This window comes from Mobula hypostoma, chromosome 21, assembly GCF_963921235.1.
Source record: "Mobula hypostoma chromosome 21, sMobHyp1.1, whole genome shotgun sequence".
Classification (NCBI taxonomy): Eukaryota; Metazoa; Chordata; class Chondrichthyes; order Myliobatiformes; family Myliobatidae; genus Mobula; species Mobula hypostoma.
The window spans coordinates 48,311,640-48,338,190 of record NC_086117.1 but is presented as its reverse complement, the minus strand read 5'-3'; the positions used below and the strand labels follow the sequence as shown (position 1 = coordinate 48,338,190).

At 44.5% G+C, this 26,551-nt stretch overlaps 1 protein-coding gene across 1 annotated transcript in view; it reads left to right on the top strand.

Moving 5' to 3' along the window:
* Positions 1-26,551, top strand: part of LOC134359714 (collagen alpha-1(XI) chain-like) — a 125,369-nt gene that overhangs the window by 83,899 nt on the left and 14,919 nt on the right. Inside the window, exons 24-28 of the mRNA XM_063073232.1 lie at positions 3,642-3,695; positions 5,646-5,663; positions 6,583-6,636; positions 9,074-9,136; positions 19,791-19,956. Coding sequence (XP_062929302.1) covers positions 3,642-3,695; positions 5,646-5,663; positions 6,583-6,636; positions 9,074-9,136; positions 19,791-19,956 — 355 coding nt within the window. The remainder of the gene's footprint in view (positions 1-3,641; positions 3,696-5,645; positions 5,664-6,582; positions 6,637-9,073; positions 9,137-19,790; positions 19,957-26,551) is intronic.

The window sequence follows — 26,551 nt, the reverse complement described above, 5'->3', positions numbered from 1 at the left end:
TAGTGGTTTCTACAGGGATCTGTACTGGGACCTCTGCTGTCTGTGATGTATATAAGTGTCCAGGATGAAAATATCGATGGGTGGGTTGGTAAATATGTGGATGACACCAAGATTGGTGGAGTTGTGGATAGTATAGAAGACTGACAAAGAATACAGCTCGATATAAATTAGTTGCAAACATGGGCAGAGAAATGGCAGATGGAGTTTAACTCAGATAAATGTGAGATGTTGCACCTCAGTGGGGCAAATGCAAGGAGATAGTACACTGCTAAGGGCAAGATCCTTAACAGTGTTGCTGAGCGGAGAGATCTTAGGATCCAAGTTCATAGCTCCATGAAATTGGCTACATAGTTTGATAAGGTGGTTAAGAAGGCTCATGGAATGCTTATCTTTATTAGTCGAGGAATTGGGTTCAAAAGTCAGGAGATTATGTTGCAACGTAATAAAGCTCTGGTTAGGCCACATCTGGAGTATTGCGTACAGTTCTGATCGCCCAACTATAGGAAGGGTATTGAGGCTTTGGAGAGTGTGCAGAAGAGGTTTAGTGGGATGCTGTCTGGTTCAGAGGGCATGTGCTATCACGAGAGGCTGAATAAACTTAGGTTGTTTTCTCTGGAGCACCAGAGGCTGAGGGGAGATCTGATAGAGGTTTATGAGATTATGAGAGGCACACAGATAGAGTGGACCGGGGAGTATTTGTTTCCAGGATTGCTATATCCAATACCAGAGGGCATGCATTGAAGGTGAGATGGGGTAGGTTCAAGGGGTTGTCGGGGAGAGTGGCAAGATTTTTACTCAGAGAGTGGTGGATGCCTGGAATGTGCTGCCTGGTCTGGTGGTGGAGGCAAATACATTAGAGACTTTTATGAGATGTTTGGATAGGCACATGGATGTAAGGAAGATGGAGGGATATGGACATTGTGTAGGTAGAAGGAATTGGTGTTTGGATGTTTTTGATTTGCTTTTTAGCTGGTTCAGTACAACATTGTGGACTGAATGGCCTGTTCCCGTACTGTACTGTTCTATGTTCTACACGTCTCTCTTCCTCTTGACTGAAAGTTCCAGCTCTCTTGTCAACCATGATTCCATCACGCTACCATCTTTTCCCTGAGCTGAATACTGTGCTTAGGTCAGACCTCTACAACTGAGAGTACAGGCACATATGTTAGAAGCTCATGTATAACTAAGAAGAAGAATATATTAGAACAACATAGTTTATTGCATGTGATGTCTCAGATTGTGAGGAAGTTTTGAAGTCTGCAAGGGTGATGGCAAGTTTCCTTTTACCTGTCATGAGAATGGCATTATGGGTAGTTCAATCATGACTGATCTGCTCCTGACCTCATCCCCACTTCTCTGGAGACGAGGGTGCTGATGATGAACAGCTGCCTCAGAAAATAAATACCTCTTCTTTGAAATGTGTCAACCTCTTATTCTGAAACTCAGCCTCCAATTCTTAATGTCCTTTAGTGGAAATTATTCTCTTAGCATCCACTGCTAAGCCCTCTCACAATCTGAATGAACTCTTGACCTCACAATCTACCCCTTGATGACCTTGTACCTTATTGTTTGCCTGCATTGCCCTTTCTCTGTAACAGTAGCATTTCATTCTGCTTCCGGGTATTGTCTTCCCTTTTAACACTGGGTTGACCATGAGACTAAGTGATAAACACGGTGATCTTGTCAATGAGTGAGTGGGAGCAGTGAAAGAGGTGTGTCTGTGTGCAAAGGAGCACAGATAAAATAACAGAAGTGTTGAGAAACCCAGAGCAGACAGACAGCCAGACAGGTTAGTCTGGGCACATTGTCCACTCCCAGAGCAGACAGACAGCCAGACAGGTTAATCTGGGCACAGCCTCCACTCCCAGAGCAGACAGACAGCCAGACAGGTTAGTCTGGGCACATTGTCCACTCCCAGAGCAGACAGGCAGCCAGACAGGTTAATCTGGGCACATTGTCCACTCCCAGAGCAGACAGACAGCCAGACAGGTTAGTCTGGGCACATTGTCCACTCCCAGAGCAGACAGACAGCCAGACAGGTTAGTCTGGGCACAGCCTCCACTCCCAGAGTAGACAGACAGCCAGACAGGTTAGTCTGGGCACATTGTCCACTCCCAGAGTAGACAGACAGCCAGACAGGTTAGTCTGGGCACAGCCTCCACTCCTAGAGAGGGTAAAAGCTGAGTGGGGAAGAGGAGATGCAGAATACAAACAAGGTGAACCAATATCATAGATAGTCCTCTGATGCAGATGGAGAAATCAGGGTACCTGAAATTGTAGGATTCAATATTGTCAAGAAGGATGCATCCTGCCCAGACAGTAGATGAAGTGTTGTCCCTCAGGTTTGTGGTGGACCTCACTGTAACAGTACAGGGGTGACAGACTGACAGGTCAGTGTGGGGGTGAGGTGGGGAATTTTCAGTATTTCCTTCATTTTCTCTTTTTAATTTAGGTGGAATTAGAATTAGTTTATTTTTACATATTCTCGCATACTGTTCACACAGATTCAATCATTACATGGTGTATTGAGGCAAGGTAATGATAGGTGTACAATAAAGTGTAAAAACTACAGAGAAAGTGCTGTGCAGGTGAACAATAAAGTGTAAAATCACCACCAGGTGGATTATAAGGTTAATATTATTATTATAAGGTTATCTTATCATTATGAGGTCTGTTCAAGTGTCTGATAACAGTGGGATAGAAGCTGTCCTTGAGCCTTGCTTTCAGGCTTTTCGTATCTTTGGCCTGATGCAAGAGAGGAGAGAAGAGAATGTCCAAGCTGGGGGTGTCTCTGATTCTGCTGGCTGCTGCCCTGCTACTGCAGCAAGGAGTATAGGCAGAGTCCACTGAGGGGAGAATGGTTTCTGCGATGTGCTGAACTGTAGCCAGCACCTGAAAAGTTTATCGCAATCTTCATTTACTTCTGTTTTAGTTACTAACTGTAATATTTTAAGCTGAAATTTGGATGTATTTTTTCCATCTGCTGTTACTTGCTAACATGGTTTTGTTCCGTAGTGGAAGAGTTGGAACTGTAATTCCACTACTCGGCCAGCAGAGGGCGGCTTCAAGCCACGGCGGTGGGGCATATCAATCAAAGGGAACTAACTGCCTTTCAACCCCTATCCCTATCCCTATCCCTACCCTACCTCCTCCTCCTCCTCTACTCCTGCTCCCTGCTCCCTGCTCCATGCTTCCAACTCCTACTCCTACCCTACCTCCGCCCCTTACCTCCATTGTGGACTCCGATTATCCTGGGACAGCCAACATCGCAGTGTGAATCTGACTGGACGTAGGTTGGGTGTCCACATGACTGGCTGATCAGATATTTGCATTAACAAGCAGGTGTACCTAATGAAGTGGCCACAGGGAGTAAATTACTTTTTGGGCTTTTAATTATTTAAGCTTAATTATTTAGACTTTTGATTATTTTCCTAAATATTTAATTGATTTTATTATATTTTAATTTTTAAATATTTTGAATCATGTAATAGTTTTAAGTCTTTAAATCTGTTATTCTCAGGGAAGACCAGATGGTTTGATATTATTGAGTGTCAGATGTATTTAATTTAAGATATGCTTGGATAAATGTTATCTATTTGGCATTGTATAGTAAATCAAAGTGGCATTATTTGTGTTGACAGGGAGATGATGGTCACCCTGGTGATGAAGGAAGGAAAGGGTTGCCAGGAGTTCTGGTAGGTTGTGCACATTAATTAATGCTATGCTCTGTTAAAGCTTTAAGTGGTTCACATATTTTAATCATTACCCAGATCATTTGTCCAAAGTTCAAATGTTGCAGAAAATGTGGTTGTGTGTTGTTTATCTGGTACATACGCTGCCCAGAACAAGATCCCAGTTCTGGTGCCTGTCCGGTACCTGAACAACAGGGGAATGGAGGAGATACACCTGACATCCTTAGTCAATAAAGTCAGAGAGCAATACAGCACAGATACAGGCCCTCTGCTCCAGCCAGTGCACACTTACATACCAATCCTCATAGAGGGATCAGGAGTGGAGAGAGTGAACAGCTTCAAGTTCCTGTGTGTCAAGATCTCTGAGGATCTAACCTGGTCCCAACATATCAATGCAGTTATAATGAAGGCAATACAGTGACTATGCTTCATTAGGAGTTTGAAGAGATTTAGTATGTGAACAAATACACTCAAAAGCTTCTATAGTTGTACTGTGGAGAGCATTTTGACCGGCTGCATCACTGTCTGGTATGGTGGGGGAGGGGTGCTACTGCACAGGACTAAAAGAAGCTGCAGAGGGTCGTAAATTTAGTCGGCTCCATCTTGGGTACTAGCCTACAAAGTACCCAGGACATCTTGAGGGAGTGGTGTCTCAGAAAGGCAGCGTCCATTATTAAGGACCTCCAGCACCCAGGGCATGTCCTTTTCTCACTGTTACCATCAGGTAGGAGATACAGAAGCCTGAAGGCACACACTCAGTGATTCAGGAACAGCTTCTTCCCTTCTGCCATCAGATTCCTAAATGGACATTGATCCCGTGAACACTACCTCACTTTTTTAATGTATATTATTTCTGTTTTTTGCACAATTTTTAATCTATTCAATATACGTATACTGTAATTGATCTATTTATTTATTTATTATTATTATTTTATTTTTTTCTTCTATATTATGTATTGCTTTGAACTGCTGCTGCTAAGTTAACAAATTTCACGACACATGCCGGTGATAATAAGCTTGATTCTGACTCTGACTTCCACAGTGCCCACCCAGATAATCCCAGTTTCCTACGGTCAGTCCATATCTCTCCAAGACTCGCCCCTGCATGTACCTATCCAGGTGCATCCTAAGTGATACCTGGCTCAGCTGTTTCTTTTGGCAGCTCGTTCCATGTAACCGCCATCGTCCGTGTGAAAATCTTGCCTCTCAGGTCCCTTTTAAATCTCCCCCTGCCCCCCTCACTAAACCTATGCCCCCTAGCTTTGGACTCTGGAGAAAATTCTAATATCATGTCTCTCACGGTTTGAAACACTTCTATAGGGTTGCCCCTCATTCTCCCACATTCAGGAATTAAAAACCTAGCCTGGATAACTTCTCCCTATAACTCAGGCCTTCTAGTTATGCCCCGAGCCATCAGGTGAAGCTCCAGCTAGCCCTTATCCCGAGAGATGGCTCAGTAACTCAGTGGGTGAAGCCATTTGCTCAGAGCTCCAGTGATCTAGCATCTGATCCTGAGCTCAGGTGCGTGTTCTTCCTGTGGCCACAAGGGTTTCCTCTGGGTGCAACAGTTACCTCCCTCATTCCAAAGTCGTGCCGGTTGGTGGATAATTGCCCCTTGTGTGTGTTTGAGGGGTAGAACGTGGGCTGAGCAGATGAGAATGTGTGGAGAATACTCCGTATTTAGCATAGATTGGCGTCTGATGGCTGATGCAGATTCAATGGGTTGAAGATTTAGTTGCTGTATGTCTCTGAGTCAGTAGATTTGAAGGAGAAGGTTCAAAGGGTGTTGAACAACATTAATAGAAAACTATTTTTACCTGGCCATAATTTGTAATCAACTTAGTTCTTTTTTCAGCTGCTCTTTTTGGGAGGGTGGCATTGTAAATTCAATGTGTCGATTCACATTAGTTTGTGCCATGGAAATCAAGTTTACTGTTTTGTTCTCTCCTACAGGGTCGCCTTGGACTTAAGGTAAGTGGTTTGCCCCCAGTACAATGAGTGTATTGATGCACAAGTCACTCCTATAGTTTTGCACTTGTGGTAAGTGTTTTGCCCCCAGTTCAGAGTGTATTAGTGCAGAGAGTCATTCCAATAGTGAAGATCCATTTCATTGACTTTAGCTGTGTACAGAGTGAAAACCCTTTCCTGTCGGGTGTATACTGCAACTGATCCACAGACAGGTTCTCCCCTCCCCCTCCCCCGTTCGATTTAGCTGGACGTTATGTGGGTAATGAATTAGAATGTGCTTTGTGCTAAATGGTCACCAGGGTTCTACTTAAATCAGGTACAACCCAGACTGGCAAAAGTCGTTAATCATGTCGAAGTCTCCGCGGTGAAAGTTTCCCGCCTGTAGCATTTGCTCAGGGTTTCCCATTCAGTGCTACGTCGCCACAATGTGACAGTGACTTTAGATTTACCTACTTACTATCAGCGATTATCAGCTCAACATTTGGCGGGATGATGGAGTTGGAATCGGTTCATCAATGTCTTGCAAACTGTTCAGATCGTTACACAGTGCGTTGAGGTAGAACACGGTAACACAGCAACAGAATGCAGAATGAAGTGTAACAGCTACAGAGAAAGTGCAGCCATAAGTAAGCAATAAGGTGCAAGATCATAACGAGGTAGATTGTGAGGTCAAGCGTCCAACTTGCCATACTAGGGGACTATTTAATTGACGTCATAGCAGGGTAGAAGCCGTCTTTGAGCTCGGGAGCATGTGCTTACGGGCTTGTGTATCTATCCTCTGCCCCCTGGAAGCGGGGAGAAGAGAGAATAAGTCTGGGGTGGGTGGGGTCTGTGATTATGCTGGCTGCTTTACTATTTCAGAGAGAAGTACAGACAGTTCAAAACACAATTAAAACTGAACAGCTTTACCATTTGTTCCCAGGGACTTAAAGGATTTACAGGAAGCCCAGGAAGAAAAGGCATTCAAGGACCACCAGTAAGTATTGAACTTCGTTCCACTGAGACCATGTGTCCCTCCAGCTGGGCTGGAGATCAAGCACAGTTTTATACACGTAATATCTGCACTTCATTTGAATATACAGCACCCGATAATGTTTCAATTCCCTATTGGGCTCTGTTGGATTACGGTCTAAATTGTCATTTTCATTGTAGGTTAGCTTTCCTTATTCGTCCTGATATGTTTGTATAATCACCTGTTTGTCTGTAATGTTCAGTGAATCAGAGAGCTGCTTCTGTAGTTTTTGTACTGCAAGGAAATCTGTAAGCCTGTGTCACACTGGTGTACATTGAACTGTATTACAGTTTGTTCTTATTAAAAGAACCTCTCTCATCTACCTGAGCTAGTTTTCAGAATGAAAATGACCATCGGGCAAAGTCTGTTTATTTATTTGTTTACCTATCTATCTGCCTGTTTATTAATTTAGTGACACAATGTGGAGAAGGCCCCTCCAGCCCATCGAGTCATGCTGCCCCAGCAGCCCCACAGCCCAGATTAACCCTAACCTCATCACTGGATAATTGACCGATTAACCTGCAGCATGTCCTTGGCCTGTGGGGCATAAAACTGGAGCACCTGGCGAAAGCCCACCCATTCCACAGAGCGGTGTCGGAGTTGAACTCTGAACTCCGTAACGCCCCGGGATGCAATAACGTCGTGCTAACAGCTAAACCATCATGGCACCCAGTTTTTCAGTTCTTTTCATGTTCTCTCCTTCCTCCTTACTGAGAATAGAGCGAGTTGCTTACAGGTTGAGTTGGAGACCTGCAACTGTGCTTTACTTTTGTACCTTTGTTATGAACGTCTAGTGAAACAACTACGACCACAGATTTTCCAACGCTTTCGTGACTTCCGAAGACAATATCATTTCCAGATCCAGCAGCTCCCTTGTCACTGCACACACTGTTCCCTCTGTAGGTGAGGGACTGAGTGTAACAGTCTCCAGATGACAACTGATGTCGGGGTGTTGGAATGAGGTGATCATCTGTAAAGTGAAAAGGTAGGGTCAAAGTGGAAGGAGAAACAAGCCCTCTCGGCAGGTTGGAGGGAAGTGAAGACCGTGCAGGCAGGCAGGTACAATCCAAAACCCCGCAACTTTCAGGGAAGAAGAGACTGGAAACTGTTTGATGCCACTGAGAATACAAAGATGACAGGGAGTTGTACCATGAGCTCCCTGTTGTCTGTAACCAGTCGAGTAGTCCTGGTTTTAATTAAAGATGCCAGATTTGTATCTCACCCACCCATCTTCCATTAGGCTGGGTGTTACTTACCACTTGCCACCTTGCGCTCTTTCCCCTCCCCCACCTTCCTATTCCGGCTTCTTCCCCCTTCCTTTCCAGTCCCGATAAAGGATCTTGGCCTGAAACGTTGACTCTTTATTCCTCTCCACAGATGTTGCCTGCCCTGCTGGCCTCCTCCAGCATTCTGTGTGTGTGTCTTTACATTTTCTGTATCTCCTTTGGTGGTCCATCGGGATCGGATGTCACTCCAGATTCCGGGGGTTCTGGGGTGCCTGATGAATCCGCTGTCGGATCGACAGCCTCTTCCGCACGCAAGCAGGGGGAGTCTGCCGGCGTGAGGGGCTGGGTGGTCGTGACGGGGCGCACCCTTTCCGCTGGTGACGTGTGCTCCCCGTGCCTGGCCCCAAGCTGTCAGTCCCACCCCAAATGCTGCTTCTCCACGTCGAGCGGTAGTCGGCTGGGGACTGCTGAGAGTCAGTGGAGAGATCACTGCATTTCCTCAAGGAAGCTTCGACCACATTCTTTAACCTGTTTTCTGCCTGGTGACCTCCTTCCGTGGAACAGTGGGCCTCTTTCAGGAACCTTATGTGACCTGCTCAACATAACCCAGGTGATAATTGTGGCCTCTGTACTGAGGAAACTCAAGGGATAGAGGATGCTGTCAGCACACAATTTGCTGGGCGAACTTTGTCCATTGCATTCTTCCAGCAGGTCGTTCATTACTCTCCACTAGGGAGATCAAGGATCAAGGATAACCTTACTCACCAGATACATTTACACATATTAGGAATTTGCTGCTGTGTGTTAGCTCAAAATGCAACAAAAAAAACAGCATTCAACAATGAATAATGATGTGTGAAAAAGCTAATAAAGCTATTGGCCTGGGAGTAAACACTGACAGTGATTTACCTGGCCCTCCTGGAGTTATAATACACTTTGAAAGGCCTTGGTAAGCAGCAATTCACTCCCGATAGTCTACTAAACCCCTACGATAATGTACGTTTGGAAAGTTAGAGCAGTGAAGGCTTTCTGTGTCGCTGTTTGTCCTCCCCACCCGGTGCATGAAACAAGAGTGCTCCTGCTGTAGAGACAGCATCTAGATGAGGAGATACACAGCAGCAGAAAACGTGGAAGCTGATTTGATTGTTTAACAAGATTACTTCCCTTTCATTCAGGGTCCCCCTGGTCCTCCTGGTCTACCTGGCCCTTTGCTGAAGATTTCTGGAGAAGATTTCCAGGTAGGGAGTTGATGTTTTCCCACACCGTACACAGGTTCTCATTTGCCGGGTGCCAATGCAGGGGGGCAGTTCCACTGGAGCCAGTCACATCCCATTCCTCTCCTTGACCCTTGAGCCAAACTCATCTATTACAGTAGATTGTGAGGCCATGAGATCAGTGTCACTGATTCAAACATCCACTGCTTCAGCCTCAAGTTCTAGTCCTCTGAACCTAGAACGAGGGAACCATGGACAATGATTCTCTCTCCTCTCAGGATCAGAGTACTCTATCACAGTCCCTCAGTGACCACAGTTGCTGAGCTATAGGCTTGGTGTAGTTTGTGTTCACACCGTGCTGAGACACACCTCTGCCGGTGAATCCACAAGGGTTAATATGCAAATTACCCATGTTATGCAAGGCTCTGCAGATCTTCTCATTGCTCCCTCCTCAACACAAATCTCACAGTTGCAGAAAAATGAGGCAGCAATCTGCAAAATCTCTCAGCCAGAGAACACAGGTGACCAGCCAATAAACAAGCCTTCCACAAGGATTCACTGAGGTTTCTGGTCTAATGCACTGAGGGTTGAAGGGATTCCAATTCACTGTTATCACAGACCAAATACTGGATATACAGAGGGATCTTGGGGTCCAGGTCCACAACTCCCTGAAAGTGCCCCCAGAAGTAGATAATGGGATAAAGACGGCAAATGGCTTGTGCTTGCCAATAGGGTCAGGGCATTGAGCATAAGGGCAAGAAAAACATGTTGCAGCTGTACAAAACCTTGGTTTAGCTATACTTGGAGTATTTTGTCCCATTAGAGAAAGGATGTGGAGGTTTTAGGAAAGGATGCAGAAGTTTACCAGGATGTTACCTGGTATGAGCTGTAAGGAGAGGCTGGACAAACTAGTATTGTTTTCTCTGGCATGCTGGATGCAGTATAAGTTTATGATGTTCTGAGGGGCATAGACAGTCTTTTTATCAGGGTATAAATATCGAAAACTAGAGAGCATGTGTTGTAAGTGAGGAAACAGGTTCGATAAGTCTCACAGACAAGGACTCTGGACACCCAGCCTTGGTAGTAAAGGATTTTATTTACAGAAGGCAAACGTGGGAAAATGACAACGGAAGCCACACGCACACAATTCACAGTAGTCGGATCAGCAATAAAGCACACGCGGACAATTAATAAAACCGTGTGGGAACGAAATACACTTGCGCGCACACACACACACACACACACACACACAACCAAGGGAAAAGTCAGTACGATACCCGACACCCCTTGACCCTGTGCAGGCATGGCTCTTATGATATTAGGGACAATACCCACACCCCTAACCCTACTCAATGAACAACTCACCAACGGCAGGGTGGTCCCTTGGAGGTAGCAAGCACACGTGGCTTCCTTTATAGTGCAGCAGGGCTGATGAGTCTGGCCCAGGTGACTCACAGGAAGGCCAATGGCTCGGTGCCAGCAGGGTTAAGCTGATTACAAAGGCCAATTGCCCAAGGTCAAGTACAAGGTGAATTAAAGGGGCCAATGGTTAGGTGTGCATTGATGGGCGAGGAGGGGTCAAACCTTGATTGGCAGGAGGCGTGTCTTTCGACCAGGTAAATGGACAGCGATGCCATGTGACAGTCACGACCCCTCCAATACAGCATGCATGAGGTGAGAGGAGGAAACTTTGAAGGAGGTGGTGATAAGGTGGGACGTATAGAGAAGAATTTCCCCATTCCCATCACTGGAAGGTCCATTGTAACCTGGGCAGTCATGCTGATGGATTCCAAGATGCACGGTAGGAGAAGTGGAGGTACGAATAGCGAGCACCATTTTTTTGAAATCACCTATATTTGTTGTGTCAATTCATAATTCAAGTCAGAATAACTGATGCCTAGATTAAGGAAGATATTTTGCTGGCCTACAAATCAAACAGGTCATCAATGACAAGCTATTTGAAGGAAGTCTAATGGGACTAGGGAAAATCGTATGGAAGGCATTCAAAGATGTTGACATTTTTCTTGGCAACTACAGAGCACCAGACCACAGGCAGCTGGTTGACAACATGCTTCAAGCACACAAAACCATGAAGTGCAACATTTCACTAAACATTCTTTTTCTGCATTCCCATTTAGACTCCTTCCCTGCAAGTCTTGGTACTGTCAATGACAAGCATGGTGAAAGGTTTCACCAGGACACTGTGGTCATGGAGAAATGGTATCAGGGCAACTGGAATCCATCAATGCTGATTATTGTTGGACATTTAAGTGAGAAGCTTCAAACACTGAGTACAAATGAAAATCAATGAAATATTTTTTGCCTTGTTGAGCTATTGCAAAGCGCAATATTTATATTCAATAGAAGTCAATTTCTTGTTTCTCCAAATTCCTAAATGATACACGTAGCTTTAAAGTATATCTGTGTTCAGCTTCAGGTGGTCTATCATAAACAAAATAAATTCTGAGGAAGCAACACTTTCGAAAAAATTGTTGTCCATTATTATCATCCAGTAGCATTTACATCCACAGGGATGAAGTGTTTTGAGAAGATGGTGATGAAACGTATCAATTCCTGTCTGAGAAGTGACTTGGATCCTCTCCAATTTGCCTACTGGAGGAACAGGTCCACAGCAGATGCCCTCTCACTGGCTCTTCACTCAACCCTGGGACATCTGAACAGCAAAGATGCAGACTTCAGAATGCTCTTTATCGACTGTAGCTCGGCATTCAATACTATCATCCCTTCAAAACTAATCAATAAGCTTCAAGACCTTGGCCTCAGTACCTCCTTGTGCAATTGGATCCTTGATTTCCACACTTGCAGACCCCAGTCAGTTTGGATTGGCAACAACATCTCCTCCACAGTCTCCCTCAGCACAGGTGCACCACAAGGCTGTGTGCTTAGCCCCCTGCTCTACTCGATTTACACTAATGACTGTGTGGCTAAGCACAACTCCAATACCATATTCAAGTTTGCTGATGACACCTCTTCGTAGGTCAAATCACAGCATGGTAGCGTAGTGGTTAGCACAACGCTTTGCAGTACCAGTGATCCGGGTTCAATTCCCACAGTTGCCTGTAAGGAGCATGTACATTATCCCCGTGACCACAAGGGTTTCCAGCGGGTGTTCCGGTTTCCTCCCACAGTCCAAAGACTTACCAGTTGGTAGTTTAATTGGTCATTGTAAATTGTCCCATGATTAGTCTAGGATTAAATTGGGGGATTGCTGAGTGGCATGCCTCAAAGGGCCAGAAGGGCCGATTCTGTGCTGTGTCCCAATAAATACCAAAGGTGGTGACAAATCAGCATATAGGAGGGAGATTGGAAATCTGGCCGAGTGATACCACAGCAACGACCTCTCACTCAATGTCAGCAAGACCAAGAAGCTGATTATTGACTTCAGGAGGAGAAAACCAGAGGTCTATGAACCAGTCCTCAACAGAGGGTCAGAGATGGAGAGGGTCAGCCTGTCCTGGGCCCTGTATGTGAATGCATTTATGAAGAATGCTCAACAGTGCCTCTACTTCCTTGGGAGTTTGCGAAGATTTGATATGGTATCTAAAACTTTGACAAACCTCTGTAGATGTGAGGTGTAGAGTATATTGACTGGCTGCATCACAGCCTGGTATGGAAACACCAATGCCCTCGAACAGAAAATCCTACAAAGAGTAGGGATGTGGATCAGTCCACCATGGATAAAGCCCTCCCCACCAATGAGCACATCTACACAAAGCGTTGTTGCAGAGAAGCAGCCTCCATCATCTGGGATCCTCACCACCCAGGCCATGCTCTCTTCTCACTGCTGCCATCAGGAAGAAGGTACAGGAGCCTCAGGACTCACACCACCGGGTTCAGGAACAGTTATTAACTCTCAACCATCAGGCTCTTGAACCAAATGGGATAACTTCACTCAACATCACTTGCCCCATTACTGAAATATTCCCACAACCTATAGACTCATTTTCAAAGACTTTCCATCTCAGGTTCTCAATATTTATTGCTTATTTATTATTATTATTTCTTTCTTTTTGTACTTGAACAGCTTGTTGTCTTTTGCACACTGGTTGAAATCCCAAGTAGGTGCAGTCTTTCATTGATTCTATCATGGTTATTTTTTCATTACAGATTTATTGAGAATGCCTGCAAGAAAATGAATCTCAGGATTGTATATGGTGACATTTATGTATTTTGATAATAAATTTACTTTGAACTTTGAACCAGCACAACTTAACCAAGTTTTGGGGGCAGCCTGTAAATGTCATCATATAATCCAGTGCCAGCATAACACCCCCACAATGTTGAGCAGAACGACACAAGCAGCAACAATGACAAAATCAACGAAACAAGCCCCTTTCCCACCTCCCACTGCACACAGAGACAGATCTCCACCCCTGGACAGTCGGCCTCTGGACTCCTTGGCCCTGGACACTCAGAGTCACAGACGTAGGGCCCTCACCCTCCGGACCCCGGCCAACACTTGCAGACGTTGGGTGTCCAACTTCAGGACGCGCCAACCAAGGGGCTTTAACTTTCAGGAACTACCTCTGGACTCACTGACTTCAGAATCAGAATCAAAATCAGGTTTAATATCACTGGCGTATATCATGTAATTTGTGGCTTTGTGGCAGCAGTACAGTGCAATATGTTTTAAAAAAAAACTATAAATTACAATAAAAAATATACTGTTCGTGGGTTGGTTCATTGTCCGTTCAGAAATCTGATGGCAGAGGGAAAGAAGCCGTTCCTAAAATGTTGAGTGTGTGTCTTCAGGCTCCTGTGTCTCATCCCAGGTAGTAGCAATGAGGAGAGGGCATGTCCTGGGTGATGGATGCCTCCCTTTTGAGGCATTGCTCTTTGAAGATGTCCTCGATGCTGAGGAGGCTAGTGCACACGATGGAGCTGGGTGAGTTTGCGGCCCTCTGCAGCTTTTTACCATCCTGTGCAGTTGCCCCTTCATACCAGACACCGATGCAATCAGTTAGAATGCTCTCCGTGGTTCATCTATAGAAACTTGCTCGAGTCTTTGGTGACATACCAAATCTCCTCAAACTCCTATATAACCATATAACAATTACAGCACGGAAACAGGCCATCTCGGCCCTTCTAGTCCGTGCCAAACTCTTACTATCACCTAGTCCTACCGACCTGCACTCAGCCCATAACCCTCCATTCCTTTCCTGTCCATGTATCTATCCAATTTAACTTTAAACAACATCGAACCTGCCTCAACCACTTCTGCTGGAAGCTCGTTCCACACAGCTATCACCTTCTGAGTAAAGAAGTTCCCCCTCATGTTACCCCTGAACTTTTGCCCTTTAACTCTCAACTCGTGTCCTCTTGTTTGATTCTCCTCCATTCTCAATGGAAAAAGCCTATCCACATCAACTCTATCAATCCCCCTCATGATTTTAAACACCTCTATCAAATCCCCCCTCAACCTTCTACGCTCCAAAGAATAAAGACCCAACTTGTTCAACCTTTCTCTGTAACTTAGGAGATGAAACCCAGGCAACATTTTAGCAAACCTCCTCTGTACTCTCTCAATTTTATTGACATCTTTCCTATAGTTTGGTGACCAGAACTGTACACAATACTCCAAATATTCCTAATGAAATATTGTCTCTGTCATATCTTTATTGTACAGTAATTGCAGCAATATATTGGGCCCAGGACAGATCTACAGAAATGTTGGCATCCAGGAGCTTGAAACTGCTCATCCTTTCCACTACTGATCGCTCAGGGTGTGTTCCCTCAAATCCCCCTTCCTGAAGTCCACAATCAATTCCTTGTTCTTACTGACTTTGAGTGCAAGGTTATTGTTGCAACACAACTCAACCAACTGACAGATCTCACTCCTGTATGCCACCTTGTCACCATCAGAGATTCTACCAACAGCAATTGTGTCATCGGCAAATTTATAAATTGCCTTTGAGCTGTACTTAGCCTCTCAGTCATGGTTTAGAGAGAGTAGATCAGTGGGCTACACACACACCCTTGAGGTGCACCAGCGTTCATTGACAGTGAGGAAGAGATATTATTTATGTATTGACTGTGGTTTCCCGGTGAGGAGGTCAAGGATCCAGTTGCAGAGGGAGGTACAGAGACCCAGATTTTGAAGCTTGTTGATTAGTATTTAGGGTATGATGGTGTTGAATGCTGAGCTGTAATCAACAAGCAGCAGCCTGACATAGGTATCACTATTGTCCAAGTGCTCTAAGGCCAAGTGGAAAGCCAGTGAGGTTGCATACTTTCAAGACCTATTGTGGCGATAGGCAAGTTGCAGTGGATCATTGTTTAGGCAGAAGTGGATTCTGGTCATGACTAACTTCTCAAAGCACTCATCATAGTAGAGGTAAGTACAACTGGGTGATAATCATCGAGGTCACTTGCTCTGTTCTTCTTGGGCACTGGTATGATTATTGCCCTTTTGAAGCAGGTGGGAACCTCCGCCTGCAGCAGTGAGAGATTAAAGAAGTCCTTGAACACTCCCACCAGTTGATTGGTACAGGTTCTCAATGCCACACCAGGTACACCATTGGGGTGTGACGCCTTGTGGAAGTTCACCTCTTGAAAGATGTTCCAACATTGGCCTCCAGACAGAGATCACAGGGTCACCAGATGCTGCAGGAATTCGCACAGGAGTAGTTTTATTCTCCCTTTCAAAGCGGGCATAAAAGGTGTTGAGCTCATCTGGCAGTGAAGTGTCACAGCTATTCATGGAGTTAAGTTTTACTTTGTAGGAAGTAATGGCCTGCAAACCCTGCCAGAGTTGACGGGCATCCAATTCCATCTCTAGCTTCAATCAAAATCCTTTTTTTTCACTCTTAAAATAGTTTTCTGTAGGTCATATTGGCCTTCTTGTAGACTTCTCGATCACCAGTCTTGAACACCACAGGTTTGGCCCTCCAGAGACTGTGAATCTCTTGGTTTATTCATGGTTTTTGGTTTGGGTATGTCCAGTAGGTTCTTGAAGGCACGCACTCATCCGTACGGGCCTGGATGAAGTTGGTGGCAACGGTGGCAACTGTGGCATCTTCATTGATATTCGAAGATGAATCTCTGAACACGACCAGTTCACTGACTTAAAGCAGTCCTGTAATTGCTTTAACTCCTCCCTTGACCATACTTCATAGACCATAATGCAGTATGTGTGGCTTCAGGACAGTGTGTCAGACATGGCTATAAGCACTAGAGCCCCATGTGGGACTGTATTGGCCCGGAGGTCATCAGTTTTATTTTCCAGAGACTGTACATTTGCCAGCAATGCGGTAGGAAGTGGAGGTGTCAGGGCCCTGTATTTCAATCTTACTTGCTGCCCAGCACGCTTCCCACTTTTCCTTTCTCTTAAAGGAAAATTGCACTGGCAACCACAGTCTGCAGTCTGGTGTCTGCTGATTTTGAGGATCAAAAACCTTAAAATCATATTGCTTACTGAAGTGACATGTCTGTGACTGTGGACTTCAGCTGTGGTAGTCCTAATCGGGAATATCTGAAGATTCCCTTCAGAGCTGCATGCAAAGAGTCCCACTTTCTGGCGCCATCTTGGTTCTTACAGTGCACCCACTTCATTGGATAAATTGTGAACCTCAAAAATGAATCGTACAGTAGAGATGACTCAAATAACTAAAATAGAATTCTTTAAAAATGTGCAGGTGTGTGGATTGGAAGGGTTTTGAGCGGCAGGAAGGGATAGGGAGATAGGGACCACCAAATGCAGGTCAAATAGGACTAGCTCAGATAGGCATCTTGGTCAGGATAAACTAGTCGAGCCAAATGGTGTATTTCTGTGCTCTGTGGCTCCCTGAGAGATGTGTGAGGCAAATAGATTTTACACAGGGAGTTGTGGGTGCCTGGAATACGTTGCTAGGGCTGGTGGTAGAATCAGATACAACAGTGGTTATTTAAGAGACAGTGAGATAGACGCGTGGATGTGCAGGGAATGGAGGGATATGGATGATATACAAGCAGTAGAGATTTAGTTTAATTTGATATCGTGCCTGCACAGATATTATGGGCCAAGCAGCCTGTCCTTGTGCTGTGCTGATCAACGTTTTGTGTAACTCAGTGCCCCATGCCCAATTACTGCTGAACTCCTCATCAGCGGGTAGCTGTTGTTTCAATTTATGTTCCATTCATGTATAAATTGAAGGGGAGTGCAATAATCTGAGCAACGTTTTCATGAAAAAACCTGTTTCTAATGTTGCTCAAGATAAATTACTTCAAAAATCTGAACATGATTCTTGCAGTGCACCCATGCAGTTGGAACAATCATTCTTATGATCTGATATTGCCAAGGCTGTTGTGTTTTCTGTATTTCCAGACTCTTTGGAATTGTGAAATAAAACAGAGATTGTTGATAATCACACATCAGATGGTAACCATGGAGAAACAAGCTCAGCCTTTGGTAACTTGTCCCAGAACTTTAACTCTGCTTCTCCTTCCGCAGACGTTACTGGAGGTGCTGAGTATTTCCAGCACTTTCTGTTTCTATTTCCCATTTCTAGCATCTGAGCTACTAAAGAAGATCTCATTCTGTTTGGGTCTGCCATTTCCCAGTCTTTCTGTCAGTACATCCAGTTGAACTTTGTCTTTTTGTGTGTTTCCCAGTAGCCGTCAGTCTGTGGTTTTGTATTGCCATGTGCTCTTGTTTGTTTTCATGCCCCATGTGCTGCTGTCCCCGTTCCCACTCTACTCCGGCCCCTGTATTACTGAGTACTCCGCCTCTCACCTGTTTCCCATTATTACCTTTATTGCTGCCACCTGTGTCTCATTGTGCTCCACCTATCATCTGCCTCTCGGTTTATTGCTCAGTGTTTTTCAGTCCTGTGTTTTCACCTGTTTGTTGCCAGATTGTGCTAGTGAATTTTCCCGCGCCTTTCCAGCATTTGTATCTGTACTCTGAATGTCCCTCAAGTCTGGTTTTTGGATTTCTCCGGAACTTTTGATCTCTGCCTGAACTTTGATGCCGACTTTATTGCCCCCCCCCCCGCCTGGGATTTGCTACTCAGTAAATATCACAGTGTGCACAGTACGTGGTCTGCCACTGGGTCCCTGCCCCAGCATCCTGACACTTTCTCAACCAACTCCTGTTTTGAACAATTGCTTCTGGTGTCAAAGAAAGTCGAAATAAATAAACTGTCATTTAATTAATTTAAGTTTCTGTACACTGACACCTGGAAAATGTTTTTCTCTGTAAGTGTGAAGGCAGTGTTACGGCTCCACATGGTTATCGCGTATCACACTAGTTGGTTTTACCAGATGGCTTTACCACAAAGCTCTGGTAATCATTTTCTGTGATCCTTTCAGGGTTTGCATTGTAAAATATCATATCAGTGAGTTAAAATAGAACCTTTAACACTGACTAAGAAAGTTAGTTTTTTTTCTAGGCTTTATACAACATTGTTTTAATCCTCCATCTTTTCAATTTATCTGAAGTTTAAGTGCCATGACCAGCTCAATACAGTGGGTCTTGTGACGGGGTTGTTCAGAGTAACTTCTTTACTTCCATCCACTTTAAGTTCTTAGCAAACTAACCAGTATGGGCCAGTGCTGGAGATGGCACAGTCAAGCTCTGGTACTCTGCAGTGTTTGCGAATACCAGCTATAGTGCTTGCAACTAGCATCCATTGCCACTAGAACAGCAGTATGTCAGAAAGATGTGGATCTGCATTAAGGGTGCTTGGATGTTGACTAAGAAACAGAAAATAGTAAATCATGAACAAATACAGCAAATCTTAATTCACTGCCATCCGCTAAAAGTGCAATTTCCCAGTGGCCGATTTTAATTCCTGTCTCCATTGCTGTTCCAGTATGTTGGTCCATGGCCTCCTCATTTGCCACAACGAGGCCACTCTCAGGGTGGAGGAGCAACATCTCATACTCCATTTAAGTAGCCTCCAACCTGATGGCGTGAACATCGATCTCTCCTTCCAGTAATTTTTCATCTCCTTTTATTCTCCTCTTCTTTTATTCCCCACTCCGGCCGCTTACCTCTATTTCTCACCTGCCTATCACCTCCCCTGGTGCTCCTCCTTCTTCCCTTTCTCCCATGGTCCACTCTTCTCTCCTATCAGATTCCTTCTTCTCCAGTCCTTTATCTTTCCCACCTTCCTGCCTTTACCCATCACCATCTAGCTAATCCTCCTTCCCCTCCCCCCAACTTTTTTATTCTGGTATCTTCCCTCTTCCTTTCCAATCCTGATGAAAGGTCTTGGCCCAAGCCACGACTGTTTATTCTCCTCCGTAGATGCTGCCTGACCCGCTGAGTTTCTCCAGCATTTTATATGTTGCTCTAGAATATAGTAAATTATGTTGGTGATTAACGATGATCAGAAAGCAGGTAAGCACATTGTCTGAATTTGTTAATTTGATGAAGACAGTACAAGTCACTGAGTAGGCTTTGCAACATTCAAAGTCTCTAATTGTGACAGCCAGGTGATGCTAGCGAGCTGCACAATCTTGACAAAGTACAGGCAGTTATCGTCCTCCCATGTCTTGTGGCGGAAGGATTCACAGCAGGAATCTGACACATTCTGTCTTCATATGAGCTTCCTTTAAAAATTGCACCCCTCCAAAGGCATTGAGAAGTGCTAACCAAGAGCTAAACCCTTGTAATTCTCCTGAGATAAGGAAGCCTATAAATATCCTGTGCTTTTGCGTTTGTCTCTTTCGACAGCTGATAATGAACAAAACCCATGGCTCAGGTTCCAGGAGCATATGGAAGGCTTTGGAAACTTTAAGTATGGAGATTCGGCATATAGTGGCCCCACCCACTGGAACCAAGGCCAACCCTGCCACAACCTGCAAGGAACTACAGCTGTGTCAGCCCCAGCTCCGTGATGGTAAGGACCAGTTCTGGGATTCAGGCCACTTTTCTCTGTCCGCCCCCCCCCCCCCCGTTTGTAGTTGAAAATGTGCCATCTCTCACTTCAAGGGGTGTAGCCCTACATGTTAAAGAGCCATTAGATGTCTCAACAATCCATAGCATATTTCCATAAGTCCGTAGTCCATATAGGGGAAGAATTAGGCCATTCGACTATGGAGTCATCCCCGTCATTCCATCATAGCTGGTTCATTTTCCCTCACCTGACTTCTCCCCCATAACATCAGATGCCCTTACTAATCAAGAACCTATCAAACTCCACTTTAAATATACCCAATAACTTGGCCTCCACAGCTATCATTGGCAATGAATTCCACAGATTCACCACCCTCTGACTAAAGAAATTCCTCTTCATCTATGTTCTAAAGGGATGTCTTTCTATTCTAAGGCTGTGTCCTCTAATCCTAGACTATAGGAAACATCATCTCCATGTCCATTCTATCTAGACTTTTCAATATTCGATAGGTTTCAATGAGATAACCCCCTCATTCTTCTAAATTTCAATGAGTACAGGCCCAGAGCCAACTAAAACTCCTCATTCCTGGGATCATTTGTGTGAACTTCCTCTGGACCCTCTCCAATGCCAGCTCACCCATTCTTAGATAAGGGGCCCAAAACTGCTCAAAATACTGCAAGTGTGGTCTAACAAATGCCATATAAAGCCTTAGCATTACATCCTTGCTCTTACATTCTAGTCCTCTCAAAATGAATGCTAACATTGTATTAACCTCTCTCACCACCGACTCAACCTGCAAGTTAACCTTTAGGGTGTTCTGGACAGGGACTCCCATCCCTTTGCACCTCTGATTTCTGAATCTGCTCCCCATTTTGAAAATAGTATATGCCTTTATTCCTTCTATCAAAGTCCATGACCATACACTTCCCTACACTGTATGCCATCAGCCACTTCTTCGGCCATTTTCCTCATCTGTCCAAGTCCTTTTGTAGACTCCCTATGTCCTCAACCCTACCTACCCCTCCACCTATCTTTGTATCATTCAGAAACATAGACACAAAGCCATTAATACCGTCATCCAAATCACTGACATATAACATGAAAAGAAGCAGTTCCAACATCAACTGCTATGGATCACTACTAGTCACCAGCAGCCAACCAGAAAAGGTCCCCTTTATTCCCACTCTTTGCCTCCTTCCAATCTTCTATCCATGCTAGTATCTTTCCTGTAATAGCATGGGCTCCTGTCTTGTTTAACAGCCTTCTGTGCAGCGCCTTCTTAAAGCCTTCTGAGCACCGAAGTGAACAACGTCAACTAACTCTCCTTCCTCTATCCTTCCTGTCATTTCCTCAAAGAATTCCAACAGATTTGTCAGGCAAGATTTTGCCTTAAGGAAACCATGCTGACTTTGGGCTATTTTATTACATGCCTCCAAGTACCCCAAAACTTCATCTTTAATAATGGCCTCCAACATCTTACCATCCACTGAAGTTAGGCTAACTGGCCTACAATTTCCTATCTTTTGCCTCTCCCCCTTCTTAAACAGCAAAGTGACATTTGCAATTTTCCAGTCATCCAGTACCGTTCCAGAGTCTATTGATTCTTGAAATGTCACTACTAATGTCTCCACATTCTCTTCGACTGCCTCTTTCTGAACCCTGGATGGAGTCCATCTGGTCCAGGTGACTATCTACCATCAGACTTTCCAGCTTCCCAAGCATCTTCTCCTTAATAACAGCAACTACTCTCACTTTTGCACCGCCCCACCCCCCAACCGATCCTCTCAAATTTCTGGCATATTGCTGTTCTCTTCCACTGATACAAAATACTTAGTGAGTTCATCTGCCATTTCCTTGTCTCCCATTACTACCTCTCCAGCATAATTCTCTAGCATTAGGATATCCACCCTTGCCTCTCTTTTACTCCCCATATTAAACTTTTGGTATCTTTTTTTCTATTATTGGCTAGTTTACCTTCATATTTCATTTTTCACTCCTTATTGCTTTTTTTCATTGCCTTCTGTTTATTAAAGCTTCCAGCTCCTTTAACTTCCCACTAACTTTACTATATTGTATGCTCTTTCCTTTGCTTTTATGCTGTTTTTGACTTTCCTTGTCAGCCACAGCTGCATCATTATAACTTTGAAATGCTTCCCACAAGAAAATGAATCTCAGGGTTGTATATGGTGACATACGTATATGTACTTTGATAATAAATTTACTTTGAACTTTGAGCTTTCTTCAACTCTGGGATGATTCAATCATGCGCCTCCTGAATTGCTCCCAGAAACTCCAGCCATTCTGTTCTGCTATCACCCTGCTAGTGTTCCCTTCCAGTCAGCTTTGGCCAGCTCCTCTCTCATGCTTCTGTAGTTCACTTTACTCCACTGTAATACTGATACATCTGATTCTATAGCTTCTATCTATCACCTCGTTATTCTCCCATATGAGCCAAAGGTCATCGCGCTGCAGCTCCAGTTTTCTAACACAGTTTGTAAGGAGCTGCAGCTTATGTTGATGTAGCTATCAGGGAGATTGGAGGTCTTCCAGAATTCCCGCATCTCACCTGAAGGAAGAACTACTGACCCTGGACCCATTCTCAATGCACTAGTTATGCACTAATAGACAAAAAAACAAAGAAACTTACCCAAAATTTACTTTAACCTTTCCTCTTGTCATCTAAGCCTCTTGAGCAGAAACCTCAAGTTAACCACACTAACACTGTCCCACTCATACAATGACCGCTCACACACGAACACTGTCCCACTCAAACAATGACCGCTCACATACTAACACTGTCCCACTCAAACAATGACCGCTCACACACTAACACTGTCCCACTCAAACAATGACCGCTCACATACTAACACTGTCCCACTCAATGACCGCTCACACACTAAGACTGTCCCACTCACATAATGACCGCTTACACACTAACACTGTCCCATTCACGTAATGACCACTCACATGTTAGCACTGTTCCACTCACACAATAATGCTGTCCCACTCAAACAGTGACCTCTCACACACGAACACTGTCCCCCTCACACAAGAACTGCTCCATTTAAACCTAACCTCTTTATTTGTCTTTGCCAATTGCCTAAAAAATTGCGATGACTGAAGCCAGTTGAAAAGTTCCAAAAGGCCCCAAGCTCTTTCAAATTTTTGTGCTATCTCACCAAAACAAGTGGCCTGGTGCATTAGACAGTGGAGATTGTTATCAGGGTTTACAGAAGTATATTGATCAGCTGGGCAAGTGAGATGGCAAGTGGAGTTTAATAGGATGTGAAAGCTGTTGCACTCTGAAAAGACAACTGAGGGTAGGACTTTCATAGCGAATGGTAGGGTCCTGGGAAGTGTTGTAGAACAGAGGAGTATATGTATATACCTCCCTGAAAGTGTGTCATGGGTAGACAGGGTATTAATAAAGGCTTCATCAGTCAGGGTATTGGGTATCAAAGCCGAGATGTTATTGTGCATGTGTACAAAACATTAGTGAGGTTGCATTTGGAATATTGTGTTTGGTTTTGGCCACCCTGCTATAGGAACGATGTCATTAAACTGGAAAAAGTGAAGAAAAGGTTTACAAGGATGTCGCCAGGGCGCTAGAGACTGAGTTCTAGAGAGAGGTTGAGCAGGCTGTAGCTTTGTTCATTGAGGAGAGATCTCATAGAGGTGTATATAAACATGAATGCACACAGCTTTTTCCCCAGGGTTGGGGAATTAAGAACTAGAAGGCATAATCAGAGCCTGTGGTGCAACTTTTTCACCTAAGAGTGGTCAGTATATGGAATGATCTGCCAAAGAAAATGGTAGAGGCAGGTATATAAACATTTAAACGTACCTCAGATAGGTATACGAATCGAGGGATATGGGCCAAATGTGGGCAAGTGGAGCTAGCTTAGGTGGGAATCTTGGTTGGCAGAGACGAGTTGGGCTGAAAAGCCTGTTAGATCTACAAATCCATAAATGTACAGAAAGATCTTGAAACTCTGTGACTTCTTCCCTAGAAGTGGTAGAATGGGTTCCTAAGAGGCTTCCTGCAGGGATATTTATATTTACCAGCCTAGAGAGACTGCTGCAGCTACGGACAGTTATCCGTGTTTTTATAGATGATTCTCATGTTTCCTCTTTGCACCAAAGCACTGAGGTTGATTCATTCATCAACTGTCTTCAGACAAGCCCTTGGGTCACCTTAGACAAGTTAGGAATTCTTAGCGTAATGGTACCGGTCTTCCATTCCCGAGAACCATTGGTCCCTATGTCTGGGACAAGCTCTTCATTCCAGAGTGGCTCCTGAGCTCGGTCTTCCATAAGGAGCCTGGCTCCCAGTTCAACTCTGTGCACGTCGGGGGTGGGGGGGTTCTGCGCAGCTCGAGCAACTGACTGCACTCATAGAACGGCGTTGAGGCCCCAACCTCCTCCCCATCCCCCTCCTCAATAACTGACTTGTCCATTAGTCCAGGAGGGCCACTGGAAATCTTCACGAGATGGGATCTGTTGTTGGAACAGTGTTTCAGAACGAGCAATGGGGGAAGTACCATTCCTTCTCCAAGGGATTCATTAGAATTCTGCTGCCCCCAGCGAACTGTGGACCCTGTGGCTTTGAAACAGGCAGATGCTTGTCTTGAGGTTATGGGGAATAAAAGGAGATTGAAATGATGACCTGGATCAGACCAGCAATGATATTTTCTATTAGATGATGGGGTTTTCTGGAGAGGTAATGTGACCTATTCACATTTAAACATAGAAATATAGAATAGTACAGCACAGTACAGGCCCTTCAGACCACAATGTTGTGCCAACCCTCAAACCCTGCCTCCCATTTAACCACCCACCTTAAATTCCTCAATTTACCTGTCTAGTATTCTCTTAAATTTATCTACCTCCACCACTGACTCAGGCAGTGCATTCCACGCACCAACCACTCTGTGAGTAAAAAACCTTCCTCTAATATCCCTCTTGAACTTCCCACCCCTTACCTTAAAGCCATGTCCTCTTGTATTGAACAGTGGTGCCCTGGGGAAGAGGCGCTGGCTATCCGCTCTATCTATTCCCCTTAATATCTTGTATACCTCTATCATGTCTCCTCTCATCCTCTCTCTCTCTCCAAAGAGTAAAGCCCTAGCTCCCTTAATCTCTGATCATAATCCATACTCTCTAAACCAGGCAGCATCCTGGTAAATCTCCTCTGTACCCTTTCCAATGCTTCCACATCCTTCCTATAGTGAGGTGACCAGAACTGGACACAATACTCCAAGTGTGGCCTAACCGGAGTTTTATAGAGCTGCATCATTACATCGCGACTCTTAAACTCTATCCCTCGACTTATGAAAGCTAACACCCCATAAGCTTTCTTAACTACCCTATCTACCTGTGAGGCAACTTTCAGGGATCTGTGGACATGTACCCCCAGATCCCTCTGCTCCTCCACACTACTAAATATCCTGCCATTTACTTTGTACTCTGCCTGGAGTTTGTCTTTCCAAAGTGTACCACCTCACACTTCTCCGGGTTGAACTCCATCTGCCACTTCTCAGCCCACTTCTGCATCCTATCAATGTCTCTCTGCAATCTTCGACAATCCTCTACACTATCTACAACACCACCAACCTTTGTGTCATCTGCAAACTTGCCAACCCACCCTTCTACCCCCACATCCAGGTCGTTAATAAAAATCACGAGAAGTAGAGGTCCCAGAACAGATCCTTGTGGGACACCACTAGTCACAATCCTCCAATCTGAATGTACTCCCTCCACCACCACCCTCTGCCTTCTGCAGGCAAGCCAATTCTGAATCCACCTGGCCAAACTTCTCTGGATCGCATGTCTTCTGACTTTCTGAATAAGTCTACAGTGTGGAGCCTTGTCAAATGCTTTACTTATATTATTCATAGCCTCTTTATCAAAAAGTAACTGCAACCCTTGGTTCTTGTGCCACTTAAAGGGGTGCTCCGGATGTTAAGTGCATAACAGCTCAGATGTCTGTACAGGACAAGGTCCGTAATGTTGGGCATGAATTTAGTGGCTTGTGGCACCTTGTGTTTTACAGCAGTTCTAGGTTGAACTACATTATGGACACTTCTGTCCATTGCTATCTATTTGCTGCCAGTTTCTCAGCTTCTATCCTATTAGTAGGTCATATGGAATCTGTCGAAACTTCTGGCAGCCTCCATAAGACAGCCTGCATAATCAAAGACCCATCAACCCCAGATATTCTCTCTTCTCCCCTCTTCCATCAGGGAAAAAATACAAAAGCCTGAAAGTACAAACCACCAGGCTCAAGAACAGCTTCTAACCCACTATTAGAAGACTGTTGAATGGTTATCTAGTATAATGGATGGAGTATTGACCTCATTATGATCTTGCATCTTATTGTTTACCTGCATCGCAATTTCTCTGAAGGTGTTACACTTTATCCTTCGTTCTGTTATTGCTTTACCTTGTCCTACCTCAATGCACTGTGTAATTAATTGATCTATATAAACAGCATGGAAGACAAGTTTTACACTGTACTTCAGTATATGTGACAACAATAAACCAATATCTACCAATTGTGGGTCTTTGTACCATAAACTCAAAGTAGTTTCATTTTCTA